The sequence below is a fragment of the Urocampus carinirostris genome, chromosome 14 (genome assembly GCF_059441175.1).
Source record: "Urocampus carinirostris isolate Australia breed hairy pipefish chromosome 14, RoL_Ucar_1.0, whole genome shotgun sequence".
NCBI classification, from domain to species: domain Eukaryota; kingdom Metazoa; phylum Chordata; class Actinopteri; order Syngnathiformes; family Syngnathidae; genus Urocampus; species Urocampus carinirostris.
The window spans coordinates 19532623-19555084 of NC_142362.1; the positions used below are offsets into that span (position 1 = coordinate 19532623).

Here is a 22462-nt window from a genome sequence, read left to right on the forward strand (position 1 = left end):
AGTGACCCCATAAAAAAAATTAACATACGTAGAGATGGGCTGAAGAGACACACAAAAGTCTCCTCCCGTAGCACTTCACTGTGACCTTGGAGGGAGACTAGCAAAGACCGGTCTGCTTGTTATGTTAAAAATCTTGGCAGCTGATGCAACATTAAGCCAAATTAATTAAGCTGTCACTCAAAGACATTAAAACCCAATCACGCTGATAAGACAATTGAGTTTTTCGTTTGTGAAAATATGCCGAATGAAGTAACTTTGGCATGGATGGAGGTGACGTGTTACTATCAATATTGAGCAATCTTTGTTTTTCCCTATCCTTATGTGATAACTTAAAACTAAAAGATCGATCTTGGGGTGGAGCCAGTGGATTTTTTTCTTCCACGGGGGGGACGTGACAATAAAATTGATTCTGTTCATAACTTTTATGGACAGAATTTCTAGGCGCAGCCTTGGCGGGGATGGAGTCCGGTTTGGGGGCCTCAGCATTGCGTCACTGCTATTTGCAGATGACGTGGTGCTGTTGGCTTCCTCAGCCCGTGATCTTCAGCTCTCGCTGGAGCGATTCGCAACCGAGTGTGAAGCGGCCGGGATGGGGATCAGCACCTCCAAGTCCGAGGCCATGGTTCTCAGTCGGAAAAGGGTGGTATGCTCCCTCCGTGTCGGGGAGGAGGTCTTGCCCCAAGTGGAGGAGTTCAAGTATCTTGGGGTCTTGTTCACGAGTGAGGGTAGGATGGAACGGGAGATCGACAGACGGGTCGGTGCAGCGTCTGCCGTCATTCGGACCCTGTACCGGTCTGTCGTGGTGAAGAGGGAGCTGAGCCGAAAGGCAAAGCTGTCGATCTACCGGTCGATCTACGTTCCTACCCTCACCTATGGTCATGAACTTTGGGTCATGACCGAAAGAACTCGATCCCGGATACAAGCGGCCGAAATGAGTTTCCTCCGCAGGGTGGCTGGGTTCTCCCTTAGAGATAGGGTGAGAAGCTCAGTCATCCGGGAGGGACTCGGAGTAGAGCCACTGCTCCTCCGCGTTGAGAGGAGCCAGTTGAGGTGGCTCGGGCATCTAATAAGGATGCCTCCGGGACGCCTCCCTCGGGAGGTGTTCCGGGCATGTCCCACCGGCAGGAGGCCCCGGGGGCGGCCCAGGACACGTTGGAGAGACTATGTCTCTCGGCTGGCTTGGGAACGCCTCGGGGTCCCGTTGGATGAGCTGGAGGAAGTGGCTGGGGATAGGGACGTCTGGGCTTCCCTTTTAACGCTGCTGCCCCCGCGACCCGACCTCGGATAAGCGGAAGACAATGGATGGATGGATGGATGTTCTAACGCAAAGTATTTCGTCTCGAATCGGAGAACCTGTTTGAATCTGATACAAAAGCACCAGCATTGGCGCTGTCTTTTCAACTTATTTCTCCAAAGAATTTAAATCGACTTTTGTTTCATTTTATGCAACGTGGCACTCTGAAAGCACTTCGAAACAAATCAAAATGGCTGCAAAAACCTCTGCGTCGTCTTGCTTGCGCTTTAATGCTAACAATTAAACGCGTTGACATTTGGCAAACTATTTGCAGAAGATGAAAAAGTCTCTAATCAGTGTTTTCAGAAGGAGAATACAAGGTTAGCCCTTTTTGAGGAAACTCGGTTAGCAGCGCTATTTCTGTTTTTGCTAGCCCAAATCGCTGACACGAATAATAAAGGGTTAGAAGCGCGCAAAAAGACAAATGGGCACAAGTGATAAACATAAACGGTGTAACCATGCCCTCTAGTGACCGGGATTTAACCGGGGTAAAGTGACAACGTGGTGATACTTCATCTTAAAAGTTTGAATGAAAATAAATAGTTTGACTCATTTATTTGGTCCTGTTCCTGAGCGCCATCTTGAGTTTCATTCTGTGCAATGTGGCACTCGCAAACACTTGCGGCGAGCAAACGAAAATGGCTGCCGTCTTTCTTGCGCTTTAATGCTAACAATTAAACGTGTTGATAGTCGTTCATCTATTTACAGAAGTCGTTGATGTCTCTAATTGGTGTCATCTGACGGAGAATATACAGCTATCCTATTTCAAGCCACGTTGGGCTAGCCGCGCTATTTCATTTTCTCCCCTACCCAAAATCGCGGTTCACTCATGCCATCTAGTGACCAAAATTGAAACAGACTAATGTATCTATGTGACGCGACTTTGTTAAATTGAACCTTTATATAAAACCAAATTGTCTCCTTGGTTTGGTCTGGTTCCTGGCTCTTTCATTCATTTTGTGCAACATGGCGCCCGCCAAAACTTGCGGTGTTTATATCAAAATGGCCGCCAAAACCTCTGCGTCGTCTTTCTTGCTCTTTAATGCTAACAATTAAACGTGTTGATAGTCGTTGAACTATTTACAGAAGTCGTTGATGTCTCTAATTGGTGTCATTTCACAAAGAATATACTGCTAGCCTATTTCAAGCAACGTTGGGTTAGCCGCGCTACCGCGGATCTTTAGATTTCAGATTACTTCGGGTCTGGTTTGGGCCTGGGCCCAAGATCTTACCTCTATCTCAGACTATCTAAAAATGGTGCTTCTGCAAGGAATGGTGTAATAATAATATGTAGTCTGTGACCGTCTAGTCTGTACAGCCCTTTGAGACTTCTTGTGATTAAGGACTATAGAAATAAACATGACTTAAATCACAGGTACAATTTATGTTAGTTAGAAGCGAGCGAAAAGACATGGCAACGTAAATGATTAAAAAATTACAAACTGTGTAATTTCTTTTCTTACTTTTGTCCTAAATCCCGACCGCAATTTATGATAAAAGGTTTGAAGCATGCGAAAAGATGAAAGGCAGTCAACGCGAGCAATAGAAATAAAGACAAATGGTGTACTCATGCAGGTGGCACGGCGGATAGGTAGTTAGCGCGGAGGTTCAGGGTTTAATTCCAGCTATCGCGGCCTCCCTTTGTGGAGTTTGCATGTTCTCCCCATGCCTGCGTGGCTTTTCTTTGGGCACTCCAGTTTCCAAAAACATGCATGTCAGGTGAATTAGCCGGTCCAAATTGTCCATAGGTGTGGATGAGTGAGTGAGTGAGTTTTCTGTCTCTGTGTCCCCTGCCCACTGCCCGAAAATAGCTGGGATGGGCTCCAGCGCCCGCCCCCCCCCCCCCACCCCCCCCCCCCCCCCCGACCCTACTCGGTTAAGCGGTGCAGATAATGGATGGATGGTTGGTTTACTCATGCCCTCTAATGACCGGAATTGAACCAGGCTAATGTAGCAATGTGGCGCTAAAAGTTTGAACGGAAATAAATGGTTTTGTCCGTTTTATTTGGTGGCGTTCCTGAGCTCCTTTCATTCTGTGCAATGTGAGAGGCCAAACCAATTAATCAAAATGGCCGCCAAAACCTCCATGTCATCTTTCTTGCGCTTTAATAGTCACAATTAAACCCGTTGACAGCGGGCGAACTATTTGCAGAAGTTGTTGACATTTCTAATTGGTGTCATCTAAAGGACGATATATATATATAGTAATGCAAGGCTAACCGAGCTACTGCAGTTTTTTTCATTTCCGATTTTACTTTTGACTTAACCGAAATCGCAGACACAATTTACGATAGTTTCCAGTAAGCGTAAAGATGAAAGGGCGTCAATGCGGGTGATGGAAATACACATGGTGTAATCATGCCCTCTAGTGACCGGAATTTAACCAGACAAGTAGCAATGTGGCGCTACTTCATTAACTTGAATGGTTAAATGAAAGTTAATTATTTTTTTGGGTCGCATTCCTGAGCGCCATCTTGCATTTCATTCCGTGCAACGTGACGCTTGCAAACATTTGCGGCAACTAAACCAAAATGGCTGCGAAAACATCTGCGTCGTCTTTGTTGCACTTTAATGCTAACAATTAAATGCGTTGGTAGTCGTGAAACTATATACAGAAGTTGACGTCTTTAATCTGTGTCAGCTGACAGGAATGATCCGATTAGTCTATTCCGCGGAAGGCTAGGCGAGCCGCGCCAGCGCAGCTTTTTTAGTTTCAGATTTGACTTTATTATGCTAACTACAATTGCTGACTCAATTTAGAATAAAAAGTGCGAAAAAACGAAAAGGGCGTCGATGCGAGTGATCGAAATAAACACAAATGGTGTAGTCATGCCCTCTAGTGACCTGGATTGAACCAGGCCACGTTGGCAATGTGTCGCTACTTCATTCAATCGGGTTTCATGGAACCAAACGGTTTGTCTCATTTATTTGGTCCCGTTCCTGGCCACCATCTTGTTTCATTCTGTGCTACCTGGTGCTCACAACACTTCTGGCGTTCAAACCGATATGGAAGTCATAACCTCCGCGTTGTCTTTCTTGCGCCTTAATGTTAATAATTGAACATGTTTATAGTTGGCGAACTATTTGCAGAAGTCGTTGACGTTTCCGATTAGAGTCATCTGACGGAGAATATACCATTCGTCTGTTCCGAGGAAGGCTAGGCTAGCCGCGCTACTTCATTTTGTCCCCTACCCAAAATCGCTGTTCACTCATGCCATCTAGGGACCAAAATTGAAACAGACTAATGTATCTACGTGACGCGACTTCATTTAATTGAAAGTTTAAATAAAACCAAATTGTCTCCTTGGTTCAGTCCGGATCCTGGGTCTTTCATTTCATTTTGTGCAACGTGGCGCCCGCCAAAACTTACGGTGTTTATATCAAAATGGCCGCCCAAACCTCTGCGCCGTCTTTCTTGCGCTTTATGCTAACATTTAAATGTGTTGACAGTCGTTGATCTAGTTACAGAAGACGTTGATGTCTCTAATTGGTGTCATCTGACGGAGAATATACAGCTAGCCTATTTCAAGTCAAGTTGGGCTAGCCGCACTACTTAATTTTCTCCCCTACCCAAAATCGCGGTTCACTCATGCCATCTAGGGACCAAAATTGAAACAGACTAATGTATCTATGTGACGCGACTTCGTTAAATTGAACGTCTAAATAAAACCAAATTGTCTTCTTGGTTTGGTCCGGTTCCTGCCTCTTCCATTTCATTTTGTGCAATATGGCGCCCGCCAAAACTTGCGGTGTTTAAATCAAAATGGCCGCCCAAACCGCTGCGCCATCTTTCTTGCGCTTTAATGCTAACAATTAAACGTGTTGATAGTCGTTCATCTATTTACAGAAGACGTTGATGTCTCTAATTGGTGTCATCTGACAGAGGATATACAGCTAGCCTATTTCAAGAAACGTTGGGCTAGCCGCGCTACCGCAGATCTTTAAATTTCAGATTTTACTTTTTGTCCTAGCTGAAATTACTGATACAATTTACAATACATTTTGAAGCATACAAAAGGAGGAAAGGGCTTCAACACAAGAAACGGAAATAGACATAAATGTTGTACTCATGCTCTCTAGTGAGCTGGATTTAACCAGGCTAACGTAGCAATATAAAAATAATCATAATATTACCTCAAACGTTTAAATGGAAATAAATTGTCTCTTTTTCAAATTATCAAAGATGTTTTATCCTGGCTCCCATCTCGTATTTTATTCCGCGGAATGTGGCGCTTGCAAACACTTGCGGCATTCAAACCAAAATGGCCGCCAACACATCTGGGTCGTTTTTCTTGCGCTTCAATGCTAACAATTATATGTGTTGATATTCTGCAAACTATTTACGGAAGTTGTTGATGTCTCTAATTTGTTTCATCTGACTGAAAATATATAACTTGCCTTTTTGGAATGCTAGGCTAGCCGCAATTTTTTTTCATCTTTCCGCCTCGACCCAAATCATGGACAAAATTATGAGCTAGACCTTGAATTATGTGAAAAGGAAAAAGGACGTCAATGTGAGCGATGATAATAAACACAAACGATGTACTCATGCCCTCTAGTGACCTAAGTAGACTCAGGTAAAGTAGCAATGTGGCGCTACTTTATTAGCCAGGGAGTTTAATGAAAATGGTTTGTTTGTTGCTAGCTGCCAACTTTTGATATTTGTGAGGACGCGAGCAAAGACCAAGCTGTTAAGGACAGGAAGCCGTAAAAGCAACAAACAACCATCTGTTAGCGCTTAACGCTAATAGCTAATAAGTAGCGCCTGTGTGCTAGCTGAGGGAACGTGAAACGTGTGCCTTTGAAGGGTTTTTTGTTTCGGCTAGCTAATACGGCAGCTCAATTTGTCCTTTTTTGTTGTGTTGCGTTCAGGTACGTTTACCATAGTTCCAAGTGGATGGTGGCGGGCAACGCGGACTCTCCGGTTCCCCCTCGAGTCTACGTGCATCCGGACTCGCTAGCTTCGGGCGACACGTGGACGCGACAAGTGGTTAGCTTCGACAAGCTCAAGCTAACCAACAATGAGCTGGACGACCAAGGGCACGTGAGTAGAGGGTTTTTTTGGTTTTTTTTTTTTTTTTAATTTTCTCTGCAGAATTTTCTTGTATTGTTTTTTCTCTTGGCAGGAGTTTGATTTTGATTTTTTTTGCAAAGGTTTGTTTTTGTTTGGATGGCATTTTATTTCTTTTGTTGGAATTGGTTTGATTTCTGTTTCTGTTTTGGCAAAATATTTTTGGGGCGGGGCACTACTGTCGAGGTTTTGTTGTTTTTTTCTTTTTTTAAGGAGTTTTTCTTTTTTGCTGTTTTGTTTGGTTATTTAAATTTTCATTAATTTTCTTCTGGATATGTTTATTTATTTAAGATATTTTTTTAGATTGATTTCATTTTTTTGCAATGGAAGAGTTTTAAAAACATTCTAGTTTATCAACATTATTTTTGTAGGAGATTTGTTTTCATTTCCTTTGCAGGGGTTTCCTACATGTTTTATATAATCTTTTTAAAGTTTTTTTGTTTTTTTGCTTTTTGCAGGTGCTTGTTTTTGTTTTGATTTATACAATGCTGATTTGATATTTTTTTGACTTTTTTCATAGCATTTTTTTTCTTTTGCTATAATTTGTTTGATTTTTATATATCTTTTCAACTCGGGAATGACATTTTCTTCATATAAAACTGGCAGTATTTAAGTGTTTTTAATCGTGGCAGTTTCTCAGATGTATTTTTACAGGGTTTTCTTATATTGCAGCAGCGTTTGATATTTATTTTTAACTTTTTTTTTTCCTTTTTTTAGATTTGTATAAATTTTAGTCTACATTTTTCTTACAATTGCACATTTGTACTGTTTTTACCCCCCTCTTCCACCTGATTGAGTTTTCATGCTTTTTCTGGGTCCAATACTTTTTTGTATGGAAACAATTCTTTCAATAACGACTCAATATCTACCATTTTTCAAATCAGAGCTCATTTAATATAGTTTATGCTCGATGCAGTGTTTTTATCGAGCGAAAAACAAAAAAGGATGAACGTTGTTGGCTTTCAAATCTCAGAAGCATAAACCCGCCGCATCTTATTAAAACTAACAGAGACTTTGGACGTGTTGAAAGAAATGATGACAATTTGTTGTTTTTTTTCTTCTTTTTGCGCCTTTGACACGTTCCAAGGCGTGTTGTTTTAAGGATCTGCCGCGCATTCCCAACGGGAAAATTTCCTTTTCATTTTTCGACTTTTAGATCGTAAATTATCCCGCGCTTTCATTTGTTTTTGGCGTTCTGTCCAGATTGAAAAAAGTGTTGTTTTTTTTCTTGAGCGAGCATCTGGCGGCCTTGTGGGACCCATCGCAAGGCCATTCCGTAACTTTCAATTGATCGTTTTTTATAGATCATTGTTTTGAACTCATTTAAAATGCACAAAAATGTCTTGATGGAAGGACTGAGGATCATATTTTTGACATTGCTTTGGGTCACATCGACTTTTAACCATCTTGATTTTTGTTTTGTCTGGAGGATCGTTGTGTTTTTCCTTAATTTTATCTAAATGCCAGTAAAGGGGAGGGGGGTGTACTATGAATTCGGTGTAGATCCAATCCAAGTAACCACCGGGTAGTATCGCTCAATATCGATCCGATGATTTTTTTTTCTGCTTTGAAATATCACGCTCACTCAATTGACTAAACATCATACTTTCCATTGCTAAATATTTTGAAATTAAAGTGCAAAAACAATCGGATCGAATTTGAAAGTTATAGTGTAAGCATAACCTTAGAAGCCACTAACAAAATGATTATAGTGATGGATGTTATGGAAACACAGCACCAATCCCAAAACAATAGTATTGATCCGAGTACTATCGATAATATCTCTCTATCGATTATATCGATAATCGCATTGATCTGCCCACCCTTAGTGGTAACTCAGTTTGTTCATAAGAACCCGTATCAAAGATTCAAGGTGATTAAATCCACTATTTTATTGGGGGCTGACATCTAACCAGCACCAATCCCAAGACAATGGTATCAATCTGAGTGCAGAATTGCTATCGATAATATCGATAAATGCATTGATCTGCCCACCCTTAGTGGTAACTCAAATAGTTTGTTCAGAAGAACCAGTATCAAAGATTTGATTAAATACACTAAATACAATTTTTTATTTATTCAACAACTACATTTGAAACTTTAACAGCATCAAGGAATAAATACAAGTATTTTAAGTACAACTGTTTCCAAAAAGTTAAGAGTCGGACCAAAAAAGCAGCAATGTCACAAAAATATAAACGTAACAAGGTCAACGTGTCTACTAAAATACCTTCCACTGCACAATATTTTAAAAATGAAGTCAAAGTGGCAATAGTTTTGAGAATTCAATGTAAGAACCTTTACAGGTGTGAATAAATCAAATACTGTATTTTTACGACTATAAAGCGCACCTAAAAGCCTTTATTTTTTTCAAAAGCTGACCATGCGCCTTATAATACGATGCGCCCTATAGACAGATTAATATTGAGTCACAAGGTCTCGCAACTAGGGCAAGCAGCGGCCGACTCGAATTTACTCGTAGGAGAAGTAGTCCGCGTATGCTGGGATATATATACCGGCGTTTTATTTCCTAACCAGTGTGTCAATCATCATTTGAATTTGTCACTATTGGCTAAACTAACTCGGAGGTAAAGGAGTTTTGGATTATGAAAATATTTTACACGGCTGAATTTACTACACTCACGGGTGTAAGAGGACCATGGTTGCGTATTATTATTGAACGTGATGGCTGAAAGATGACTTTGGTGAGCGACCCCGGCTTTATATTTTCCCAGTATCTTGTTTCAGAATGATCTTGATGTTTCTGTGACGAGTCCATTTTCAAATTAAATTACCGGTAAATTCAAAGTTTTTTTGGTCATATGCACGGTAAAGAACCCCGTTTCCCTGCACAATGAAATTCTTACTTTGCTGTCCACACAGTTGCCAGTGTAAAAGTGAAATAGAAATTAAGAAATGGTTGGCATTTCTTGAATCCCAAGAGTCTAACCTTCCTATTTATATGTGGAACGACGCATTTGAGTGATTGGTGACATCGTACAGACACCGTGTCCGTATGTGTCTGAGACACGTATTTGCTTCTTTGCGAGCCGTCGGAATTTTAAGGGGTTAATAAGTTTGACTGAACTTTCTGACCGCTTTGTTGACGTTCCCATTGTAGTGCCTTATAGTCCGGTGCGCCTTATTTATGGAAAATATACGACAAAAAAAGCCTGTTTTGGCTGGTGCGCCTTATAGTCGTGAAAGTACTTCATAAAAATGTAAACCAGACAACTAAAACACCTTCCATTGCAGAATATTTTAGAAATAAGGTCAGTTTTGGAAATATATTTTGAACTAAATTTTTTTTTTTTAAATGCTTCACAACAACTCTTTCAGAAGAAAAGTCGAGAGTGGCACCAAAAAAAGCAGAAATGTCACAAAAATATAAATGTAACAAAGTCAACATGATGACTAAAATACCTTCCACTGCACAATATTTTAAAAAATTAAGTCAAAGTGATTAAGGGTTATACAAATAAAAATTACTTGACTTGACATTAGTGTTAAGAATACAATGTAAAAACCTTTGCAGTTATATATAAATCAAATACTTCTACTACAGCAACTGTTTCAGAACAAACATCAAGAGAGTCAAACCAAATGGCACCAATGTAACAAAAACACATATACTTCATTAAAATGTTAACAGGACAACTGAAAGACCTTCCATTGCACAATATTTGGAAAATAAGATCAGTTTGGCAAATATATTTTAAAATAAAACAAATACTTCACAAGAACTGTTTCAAGACAAAAGTTAAGTGAGTCAAACCAAAAAATCTCCCCGGAGTAGGGCGCTGTTTTCTTAAGGTTAAAGCATGTTACTGAGAATACTAGAACAGAAAACGCACTTTTCTTTTCAACTCAAAAATCGCATCCAAATTGCAATCCCGGTCTGAAAAATCACAAAATCAGTTTTTTTTCTACCCAAAAAATATGAATGTTGTCTTGAACTTGTTGTTTTCCCCTGACTTTGCATTTTGCCCGAGTCGCCTCGAGACCACCCCCAATCCTGAAAAGGTTTTTCTGTTTTCCCGATCCTTTCCCAGATCATCCTGCACTCCATGCACAAGTACCAACCCCGCGTTCACGTGATCCGCAAGGACTTCAGCAGCGATTTGTCGCCCAACAAGCCCGTCCCGACCGGCGACGGCGTCAAAACTTTCAGCTTCCCCGAAACCGTCTTCACAACCGTCACCGCTTACCAGAACCAACAGGTGGCCGCACTTGACCATTTTCCTCCTTTTCTTTTAATCATTATTGGTATTTTTACCTTCTTTTTGTGATTGTTTTTCTGCAGATCACCAGGCTGAAGATTGACCGGAACCCTTTCGCCAAAGGTTTTCGGGATTCTGGGAGAAACAGGTGCAACTTTATATGTTTTATTGTGGCATTGCACATTTGTTACGGAGTTGCCCTCACGTTGATGGCAGTTTTCACCGTTTTATTTTCCTGATGCTGTGCTTCCGTATGAAACTGCCAAAAAGCCGGACATCATAATTTTACGCAGAGACACAGCATCATTGATAATTTATTACAGACTTTTGGTTGCGTTGACCGCAATTTTTGATTATTTTGATTATTCTGATGCAGTGTCTCTGCGTAAAATTGACAAAAAGCTGGAAAGTCATCTGCACTTGAATCAGAAGATCGTAAAAAAGGAATGCTACACAAACTAAACAGCATCAGGAAACTTGGCAGTGCGGTATTGATACGATGGTGACAATTTCACACAGTCACACAGCAACGTTTTCTGTGTGAAACCGTGCTAACGGAGCTCTTGTTTAACTAGCAACAATAAGACAAAAGATTGACCAGAACCATTTCGCCAAAGGTTTTTGTGATTCTGGGAGAAACGGGTGCAACTCATTTTGTTATATTGTGGCATTGCTCATTTGTTATAAAGTTGCCCTCATATTTACCACAGTTTTTTCTGAATTTGCTTTCCTGATGCTGAGTCTCTGCGCAGAACTGCCAAAAAGCTGGATAATCATCAACACTCAATCAGAGAAATTCATTTATGGTGGAATGTTGTTCAAATTTCGAATAGAGGCGTGAAACTCGTCAGTGTCATGTTGTTGTGACGTCACAATTGAACGCGGTTACACAGCGGCGTTACTCATTGGTAATTTATTATGGAGTTTTCATTGACCACATTTTTTTTCCCCGTGCGCTGCCACAGTAATACCGTGTCTCCGCGTGAAACTGCTAAAAAGCTGGGAAGTCATCTGCATTTGAATCAGTAGACCGTAACAGGAATGTTGCACAAACTCGGCAGCGCAATGTCGACGTGATCGTCATGATTTCACTGTCACACAGCAACGTTATCTGTGTGAAATGAGCTCCTGTTTAATTAGTAACAATGGCACATAAGATTTTTCAGAACCCTTTCGCCAAAGGTTTTCGGGATTCTGGGATAAACAGGTGCAGCTAATTTATTTTTATTGAGGAATTATGCTCGTTCGCACAAAATTACTGCTACCATTTTTTAATCTGTGTGAAAATTGTACGAGAGGAATTTGAACCAATGGTGTGAACTTTACACCCGGCACTGATTTGTCATTGAGCACCCGTAGTGTTGACCGCAGTTTTTTTTTTTATTATTGCTACACTGACCCTGTGTCTTTATGCCCTAAATCACGAAGAGTCTCAAAGGGCTTCACAGATTATTACACTATAATACACAGACTATTTTTCAGCCGACAAGAAGAGTAGGTTATTCATATGCTATGGAGTAGAAGTGAGTTTTAAGCTTAGATTTAAACATTTCCACTGAGGTTGCAGATCGGATCTCAGGGGGAAGAGCATTCCACAGCACCGGTGCCCGGATGGAGAACGCTCTCGAACCAGCAGAACACTTCTTTGCTCTTGGGATCACCAGAAGACCGGCACTCTCAGATCGTAGGCTTCGGACCGGGACATAGGGGCAGATCAGATCTGAAAGATAAGAGGGAGCAAGTCCATGTATGATTTTGTATAATACTAAGAGAACCTTGAAATCACATCTAAGGCTAACTGGGAGCCAATGCAGGTTAGCTAAAATCGGTGTTTTTTGTCCTAGTTAAAAGCCTCGCTGCGGCATTTTGTACCAGCTGAAGAGACTTGATTCTAGACTTCGGGAGATCAGAGAGTAGTGCATTACAGTAATCGAGACGGGAGGTAACAAACGCATGAATTATAATTTCCGCATCCGACTGAGACAGTATTGAACGGATTTTAGCAATGAAGAAAGCGGTTCTAGTAATTTTCTTTACATGCGTCTCAAAGGTTAGATCAGGGTCAAATATGACACCTAAATTTTTAACTGAGTCACTCTGTGTGATGTGACATTTGTCAATGTTCACAGCAGTTTTTGAGAATAAGTCACGGCATTTAGATGGACCAATGACTAACATTTCGGTCTTTTCAGAGTTAAGACACAAGAAATTGAGTGACATCCGCTCTTTTATCTCAATGAGGCAGGCCTCCAAATTTCCACAGTTTAGTGTGGGAGATTCCTCCAACGGAAGATATAGCTGAGTGTCGTCTGCGTAGCAGTGGAAGCTGATATTGTACTTGCGAATAATATCACCTAATGGAAGCATGTAAATGCTGAAAAGAAGGGGGCCAAGCACTGAACCCTGCGGAACACCGCAGGTAACATTAAAGGGCTCAGATGTCATTTCACCATATTTAACACAGTGCGTCCTATCTGAGAGGTAGGATCTGAACCACGAGAGGACGGTTCCTGAGAGACCAATCCATTTTTCCAACCGTTCTAGTAGGAAATTGTGGTGCACTGTGTCAAAAGCAGCACTAAGATCCAGCAGCAGCAAAAGTGATGAAGCGCCAGAATCCATTGCCAGTAGGAGATCATTTGTTACCTTGATCAGAGCTGTCTCAGTAGAGTGGTTAGCCCTGAATCCTGATTGCATAGATTCAAAAAGGTTATTCTCGGATATGAAATCATTCAGCTGCTGTGCCACTACTTTTTCAAGTACTTTAGAAAGGAAAGGTAGGTTTGACACAGGTCTATAATTACTTGAGAAATAAAATGACTTGACTTGACTATGTAAAACTGCCAAAATTCTAAAGTCATTACCGCTCAAATCTGAGGAAAATCGTAATGGTAGAATTCTACTCAATTTGGGGATAATGGCGTGAAACGCTTCGTCTTCATATTGATGCAATCGTCGCAATATCATACAAGCACACAGCGACATTATCAGTGTGAAACCGTGTGAAATGAGTTCCTGTTTCACGGTGGCACAAGAAATCAACCAGAACCACTTTGCCTAAGGATTCTCCCAAAAACAGTTTTGGATTTTAATTTCCACGCACCGACATAGTGTTTCCGTGTGAAACTGTCTAACAGCTGGAAAGCTATCGGCACTCGAATTAGTGGATTGAAACAAAAATTTGTTGTACATAATTGGGACTACGACATAAAACTCGTCAGCATTCTTTTAACGTGATTGTAAAAAATTCACACGGGCAGAAAGGAGGGACGTTATCGGCATGAAACCGTTTGAAATGAGCTCCTGTTGGGTAAGAAACAAGGGCACAAAAGATCTACCTGAACCCATTCGTCAAAGGTTTTCAGGATTCTGGAAGAAACTGGTGCAATTCATTTTATCAGGGGAATGTTGCTTGTTTGTTGCAGACATTTCATAGCCATGATTTATTTATTTATTTTTCATTTCTTTGCAAAAAATATTTTAGTGGAATCTTGACCAACGGTGTGAACTTGACACATGGTGCTCGTTTGTCATCTAGCTCTGCTGTTCTTGAATTATTTCTTTCCCGCACACTGCCCCACTTATGCTGTGTTTCCGTGTGAAACTGCCAAAAAAGTCATTGGGACTAAGTTCGAAAATGGAAGAACGTTCGCACAAATTTTGGACAGCGGGATGAAACTCAGCCGGTCATCACAATACGTCCCGGGCACACAGCGCCGTTATCGGTATAAAACCCTTTAGAATAAACTCCATTTTGAATAGCAACAATAGCACAAAAGATTGACCGGAAGGAACCCTTTTGCCAAGGTTTTTCAGGATTCTGGAAGAAACTGGTGCAACTCATTTTGTTAATTGTTTATTACTGGCAACATTTTATAGCCACAATTTCTTTTCTTTCTCTGTGTGAAAAAGTATGAGCGGTATCCAGACCAATGGTGTGAACTTGACACTCGGCAAACATATGTCATCTTGCTCCCGTCTTGTTGACCGCAGTTTTTGATGAATTTTCTTTTTCCGTGCACTGCCACACTCCCTGCGTCTCTGCGTGAAACTGCCTAAACAGCATTGGGACTCGAATCGGAAAAGGATCGTAACGGTGGAATGTTGCACAAAATTGGGAAACTGTGTGAAATTCTGCAGCATCACTCTCATGATTGTAAGATAGTCGCGATTTCACACGGGCAAACAGCAAAGTTGTCTGTATGAAACCTATGAAATAAGCTCCTGTTTGAGAAACAATGATGGTACCAAAGACCGGAACCCCTTTTTAAAATGTTTTCGGCTTTCTGCAAGAAACAGGTGCAACTCATTTACTTTGATTGCGGAATGCGGCTAGTTTTTTAAAGATGGCAGTTTATAGCCACAATTTATTATTCTATTTTTTATCTTTGTGTGAAAAAGTATGAACGGAATCTGGACCAATGGTGTGAACTTCACACTCCGCACTCATTTGTCATCGAGCTCCCGTTGCGCCGACCGCAATTTTTGATGATTTTTTTCCGGAGCACTGCCACACTGACTGTGTCTCCGCGTGAAACTGCCATAAAGCTGGGAAGGCCTCTGCACTCGAATCGGAGGATTTTAACAAAGGAATGATGCACAAATTTGGGTCGGCGGCATCACGTCCCATTTCATACCGAAACGCAGTGACATTATCGGCGTGAAACCGCGTGAAATTAGCTTCTGTCGGTCCGAAACCCGATTTGATTAGCGTCCGGCGCTAATGACATCATAGCTCGAGTTTTCTTTGACTCAGCATGTCGAGGGGGCGGGGCTTCCACTTGAAAGCGGCGCAGGTCATCTGGTGCGCGTTAAGCTGACATCTTTTTTCACTTTTCAAACAATAGACTTTGTGATTTATGACCGGGCGCTAAAAGCAAAAACAGCCCGTCTTTGATTGCGACGATCTCGTCTTCCGTCTTTGAAATGAAAAACTTTGGGCCCGGGTTGACCATATTAGCGTTAGCGCTAACATGTCCGTCTTCAAAGAAGCCAGACTGCGGTCTGACGGGCGCAAACGAGGCCAGTCAGAGATGTTCGCGTCCGGACAGATTTATGCTAGCTGTAAAAAAAAACAAAAAACAAAAAAACGCCTCCTCCTTTAGGGCTTAGGGCTTCCCTGCGCCGCTTGTAGCTCATCTTTGCGATAGCGTTGACTTTATGGCTGACATTTCCTCTCCTGTTCCTTTTTAGCGTTAAGCATGACAACTGGTGTGATTTAGGATGCTACCACTCCTTGTGAGAGCTCGCTAGCATTAGCGTTAGCCGCAACAGACAAGTTAGCAAACAGTGTTTGGACTGCAACCAATTGCTAATTGTCTTTTATATTGAGAACAAGATGCATTACAGGATGCTAATTCGGTTAGCATTAGCATTACCCACTGCTGGTTGATTGCATCAAAAAAATGCTATGGTCACCAAAAGACCTCGAAAGAGTTGTTTGGACTGTTATAAGAGAAGCATAACCAGTGGCGAAGCTAAACCTCCAGCGTAAAATCAAAGCAGCTAGCTTGTTAGCATTAGCAGCTTTACCCAGAAAAGGTGAAAAAAAGCAGAGTCAATAAACAGAAAGTTGTATTTGAAGCCAAATGCTACATTAGGGCGGCAGTGGCTCAGGAGGTAGAGCACTCGTCTTGGGATCAAGAGATTGCAGTTCGTGTTACATGTCAAAGTGTCCTTGGATAAGACACTGAACCCCTAATACCCCCAATTTGCAGGTTAGTGCCTTACATGGCTGCACGGCCGCTATTGGGAAATGTGAAGCACACTGTTAAAGCGCTTTGGGAAGTCTTGACTTGAAAAGCGCTATATGAATGCAGATCATTTCATTTCATTAGCATGTGCTAAATAGCTTGATTTCTAATGTGCAAACGGTAGAAACGAAATACTTTCTGTGGTGGATATCAAATTCCGATAAAAATTGATGAAGACAAGAAAAGCTAAAACTTGATTGGACAAAAAAAAATACTGAAAGTTGTTAGCATAAAAAATGGTGCCAATGACTGCTGAGCTATGCTAATAGTTTGACATCAAACCAGTTAGCTTATTAGCACCGTCAGTTTCCTTTTTAAATAACCTTACATTAGTATATCTCAAAGTTACCTTAACAAAAGACAACAAAAAGCAGAGACGATAAAGATGAAGTTGCGTTTTGTAGCCGAATGCTCTGTTAGCATGAGCTAACAAACCTGTTCTTTTGTGTTCCATTTCAATACATTTTGCTTTTGTGGTCATAACATTCCGGTAAAAATCAATAAATAAAAATGAGAAAAGCTTAAATACGATTAGATCACAAAAAAGTAGCTTGGATTGTAGCATAACCACTGATTGCTAAGCTACTCTATTCATTTTATCTTTTTTAATTTTCCTGACTTTTTGGTCATTAGGTGACCAAACCCCCCAATTCCAACCCCTAATGCCAAGCATGGAGGCAAAGGGTGCCAATGTTCTAAGTCTTAGGTATGACTATGCCTAGGCTTGAACCTGCGACATAATAGTCCCGGGGCGGGCGCCCTTCTCTAAGGCCACCTAGCTGGTACTACACTACTAGTATGACATCAAACCCATTAGCTTATTAGCTTTAGCAGCTTCCTTGATATGTATACAAGAAACCCAGAAAAGACGCAGAAAAGCAGTCGAGAAAATTGAGTTGCGTCTTGAAGCCAAATGCTACGTTAGCACGGGCGAGCTAATTCCTAACAAATCTACCGACCTGTAGAGCTATGCTACAAAAGCAACATTAACTCAGCTAGCATTAGCAGCCTTCTTTCTACATGAGCTAACAATAAAAGAAAGCTTTCTCCTGAAAATACAACGGAATGCATAGTTGAGTAAATTGGAATTACGTTTTGAAGTCAGATGCTATGTTGTTAGCCCTGCTAAGTAGCTTTTATTTCATTATTTCTCAGGACGGGCCTGGAGGCCATCATGGAGACGTACGCCTTCTGGAGGCCGCCCGTCAGGACGCTAACTTTCGAAGACTTCACCAACATGCAGAAGCAACAAGGTAGGATCACATTTTGCCGAAACTTTTTCCCAAAAAACTAAAAAAAAATAATGTTTGACTGGAACAACGATATTTTTTTTCTTAGAGTATATTTTGAGGTACATCTTCAAGCTTCTTCAAATTTAGCCAATCAAGTCTAGCGTCGTCTTTGTTATGCTTTGCTACTTCCCTTTTCTCTTTCTAGCCCCCCTAAAGAAATACATATCCCATAATTCTTGGGAATCTAAGACAAACTTGTACCTTCTGCTTGTGTTATCCTCCACAGTTGGCTTATACATTTTATTTTTGAAGCCCCGGTGTCTTATATTTGACCACTCGATGGCACAATAATGTCTAATGCAAAGAAAACCAATGCCATGGAGCACAGCGTAGCAGCAAGTTGGCAGACAAACATGGCAGCGACCTTGGGTAGGGATTCCACTATCTAAAAGAAATAAAAATACTTTGTATGATTTTTGTTCTTCCAAACATTAACATTGGTGTGATAGTTCAGGTGTTTTTTTCCCTAGTACTCAAATCAATGTTATATTTTTTGACCGAATGAAAGTTTTTTTTTGTACCACTAGAGGGCACTAAATTTTACTCTGTTCCTTTAAGATTGGGCAAAATGTGAAAATTTTGAACGTCCAATTTCTGTCATGCCTTAAATTCTTAATTTTTGTTTTATTTTGTTAACACAACTAGTTCAACAGTTTCCAACCTTTTTCAAGCGTCAAGCTACTTTTTGTTACTAATTAGTGCAAAAGGGCACCAAGTTGGATAGGAATTTCAAAACTAGCTTTATAGTTAGCTAGAAACTTAAACAGGTAAAAAACTAAAAGGGAGCTATATAGCCTGATTGATACCTAAAAACAAAGCTATATAGCTAGCCAGAAAGGAGGCAAAAATTTAGCTTGATAACTAGTAAAAAAATGGAAAATATTAGCTCGACAGCATGGAAAAAATGTAAAAAGCTAGCTAGATAGCTTGCTAAATACGAAGGATGATAGCTAGCTACAAAGCTAAAAAGGTAGCCAGATAGCTAGCTAGACAAAACTGCCCACGTTTTGCTTGTTTCTTTTTATAAAACCTATAAATTTAGTTTTTCGTATTTCCTGTAAAATAAATCAATAAAAAGGTAAATATGTTTGTTTGATACATGAATGGATTCGTATTCTATATCCTTTTATTTAATCGCTTAAAAATAATAACTATTACTTGAATATTTTTTCTCCATGAAGGCCACGAGCTGAAATTTATTTCTTAGAATTTCTAAAATAACTTATCATGTTGTTACTATTTTGTTACTGTGTTTTTACCAGGTTAAGGATCAAAACTAGGGTTAAATAGACTCAGTCGACCAATAAAAAAAAAAGAACAATTTTACTAGAAAATCACAATGACCCAGCACTGATGGGCTACATTCAGACCAGGTCTGCGGGTACCTCTGCTGTCCTTAGGGTGCCCCCGGGTGCCCGCATTCACCAGGTTGGAGACCCCTGATATAGTTTGACTTTTAAAAGATGTTCGTTCAATTTTTTTTTTTTACAAAATTAAACATTCCAAATAAATGAATAAATACCAATAATAAAAGTTTTTGAGCCAGCAGGTTGAAAATGTAACCACAGGAAGAGATGAGCTGTCAAAATAAAAGCGATGAAACAATAGGACTCTGAAGACACCAAATCTTTCTTTTCTACAGGAAAGAGAAATTTTTGCGAAATGAACTTAAACTTTTACCTGCAACCGAAGACTCGGCTAGCTTGCTCAAGGGCAGAGACGTGATATATACTGTATCCAAAAAAACAAATAGGAAATGGCATTCTACTAAAATAAAATCAATGACAAAATTACCAAATGCTAATCATCTTCTTGAACACACCTGCCATTGCTTAAATAAACAGGAAGTGATTACCTATCAAAATAAAGTCAATGATGGTGTGTTTGGCATAATCTATTCAAACTTATATTCGCATCCGAAGGCTTGGATAGCTTGCTCAAAGGCAAGGTCAGAGATGTGTGACATAAAGCTAGAGAAATAAAAGTCCATTCCAATCAAACAGGAAAAGGATCCCACCAAAATAAAAGCAATGCTCTGCTGGCTTGCTTAAAGGTAAGGGCAGAGGCGGACGGACAGTTAGCATAAAAAAGGTAACCATTCCAGGAAATGGCGTTCTACCAAAATAAATAGATGACAAAATTGTGTAATGAAAATCAATTTCTAGAATAAATCTAAAGTGCCGAAAGATACAGGAAGTGGTGACCTATCAAAATAAAATCATTCAAGAGGATCTTTTCAAACTTTTTCCCACAATTATCTGTTTGACTATCTCGCTCGAGGGTAAGGTCAGAGATGTGACAGAAGACTAACAAAATAAAAGTCCATTCCAATCAAACAGGAAAAAGTATCCTACCAAAACAAAACCAATGCTCTGCTGGATTGCTCATAGGTAAAGGCAGAAACGGACAGAAAGTTAGCATAAAAAATGTAACTATTCCAGTCCAACAGGAAATGGCGTTCTACCAAAATAAAATAAATGACTAAATTGCGTAATGCAAATAATTTTCTTGAAGTGATGACCCATCAAAATAAAATAATTCGAGAAGATCTTTTCAAACTTTTTCACGCACTCAACGGTTTGGCTAGATTGCTCGAGGGCAAGGTCAGCGATTCGACAGAAGACTAACAAAATAAAAGTCCATTTCAGTCAAAACAAATCCTACCAAAATGAAATCAATGCTCTGCTGGCTTGCTGAAAGGTAAAGGCAGCAACGGACTCAAGTCTAACAGGAAATGGCTTTCCACCAAAATAAATTAAATGACAAAATTGCGTAATGCAAGCATTTTCTTGAGGTGATGACCTGTCAAAATAAAATCATTCGAGATTTGACTAGCTTGCTCGAGGGCAAGGTCAGAGATTCAACAGAAAACTAGCAAAATAAGAGTCCATTCCAGTCAAAACAGAAATGGCATCCTACCAAAATATTATCAAAAATGAGCTTCTCTGAAGACGGCAGTCTTTTGCATTGTTCCGAAATGAGCTTTTTGAACTTTTCCCCGCAACCACAAAGACTTGGCTAGCTTGCTCAAGGGCAAGGTCACAGATGTGACAGAAAACTAGAAATGGACTTTCTTTCCCCTATTTTAATCCGACAGGAAATGTCAAGATAAGAAGCGCTAACAGTTGTGTGTATTGTGTGCGCACAGGCGGCAGCACGGGCACGTCCCCGACCACGTCCAGCACGGGCACGCTGTCGCCGTCCGGTGCCGGACACCTGCTGTCGCCGTCCTGCTCGCCGCCCGCCTTCCACTTGCCGCCCAACTCCTTCAACTGCCGCGACGGGCAGCTCTGCAACCTGAGCGAATACCCACCTTGCGCCCGCGCCAACGTGGCCGCCCTGCAGGGCTACGGCGGCCTGTCCGACGGTGCCTACGCCCGAGGGGGCGTGGCCTCCGCCCAGCCCGCCGAGGCCTTCCTGCCGCAGAGGACTTCCTCTTTGATGGGCGGGGCTCCCGCCGGCGGCAAATCGGACGGCTACGGCGGGCAGTTCGGCTCCTTCCCCGCCTCGCAGCTCCAGTACGTGATGCAGGCGGGGGGCGGAGCTAACTCGTCCGGGGCCGCCGCCCCTCCCGGGCCCTCGCCGTCCTCGCCGCACGTCTTCGGCAGCGGGCACGCTCACGTTTCGCAGCAGAGCTCCTACAACGCCTTCTCCCTGCACAACCCCTACAACTTGTACGGATACAACTTTCCCGCCTCGCCCCGATTGGCCGGCAGTCCCGAGAAGCCTCAGGGGGCGGGGCTCCTGTGCTCTTCGGCCCCGCCCTCCTCCTTCGCCGAGCGTCAGTATTTGCCCAACGGCAACATGGACGCCGTGCACGTCATCGGCAATCAGCAACAAAACGCCGCCGTTGCGTGCGACGGCCGCCAATACGCTTCCCCTTCCCAGATGTCCATGCACATGGTGTAAGGCGGGGGAGGCCTACATGCGGGCCGGACTCCGACCCTTGGCCGGCCTCATCCAAGAGAAGCGTGAGAGAAAAACGAGCTGCACTTTTAAAATGTCCACTTGATGCCCAGCAAAACCAGGCACCGCTCACAAAGCAACTGGAGCTGTATTACTTATTCTGTTTTTCTCTTCCTCTCTTTTTCTATTTTTCTGTGTATCTTTTTTTCTTTCTTTTTTTCTCTTTGGGTATCCGTCTGTCCTTCTCTTTTCTCTTTCTCTCTTGCTCTTTCTCAATCTCCCTGTCTCTTTTTCTTCCCCACTGTTTTTTTCTCCTGCTTTCTCACACTATCTCTTATCTCTGTCTTTCTTTCTTTTTTCTTTTTTCTCTTTTTTTCTCATCTTTTTTCCCTCTTTTCTTTCTCTTTTCTTTCTCTCTTGCTCTCCTTCTCTCGCTCTCCCTCTTTCATACTCTCTTGTTTACTTTCTTTCTCTCTCCCTCTCTCACTCTCTGTTCCTCTTTTCACTCTTCCTCCTTCTCTATTGTCATTTCTCTTTTTATTCCCACTTTATTTTTCTCTCTGTCTGTCCCTGTCTTTTTTCCCCCTTCTCTTTTCTCTCTGTGTCTGTCTCTCTCACTCTGTCTCTGTCCCACTCTCTCTCTGTCTTTGTCTGTCTCTCTGTCTCTTTCTTTCTTTTCTCTCTTCCTCCTTTTCTTTCTCTCTTTCGCTTTCTCGGTCTCATCCACTAGTCTGGCCCGGTCAGAGTTTCCTTCCCTACCATGCGGCTCCCGAACTCGGATGAGTTTGACACCCCTGGCGTAAAGACAGACATTTTGGTGGGGGGTCACCTTTTGAAAAAAGGATGGACATGTCCCCCCCCTTCTTAAAAAGGGCTCTTACTACTATTTAACGTGAGGTTTTCTGGCGCGGCGGCGTCCTCTCCTC

General features: G+C 41.5%; 1 protein-coding gene across 1 annotated transcript in view; it reads left to right on the forward strand.

The window, feature by feature from the left end:
* The window catches only part of tbx15 (T-box transcription factor 15), a 39250-nt gene extending 17090 nt beyond the window's left edge, over positions 1-22160 (forward strand). Inside the window, exons 4-8 of the mRNA XM_088353112.1 lie at positions 6167-6338; positions 10418-10585; positions 10669-10733; positions 17494-17591; positions 20779-22160. Coding sequence (XP_088209238.1) covers positions 6167-6338; positions 10418-10585; positions 10669-10733; positions 17494-17591; positions 20779-21539 — 1264 coding nt within the window. The 3' untranslated portion in view covers positions 21540-22160. The remainder of the gene's footprint in view (positions 1-6166; positions 6339-10417; positions 10586-10668; positions 10734-17493; positions 17592-20778) is intronic.
* The last annotated feature ends 302 nt before the right edge of the window (positions 22161-22462 follow it).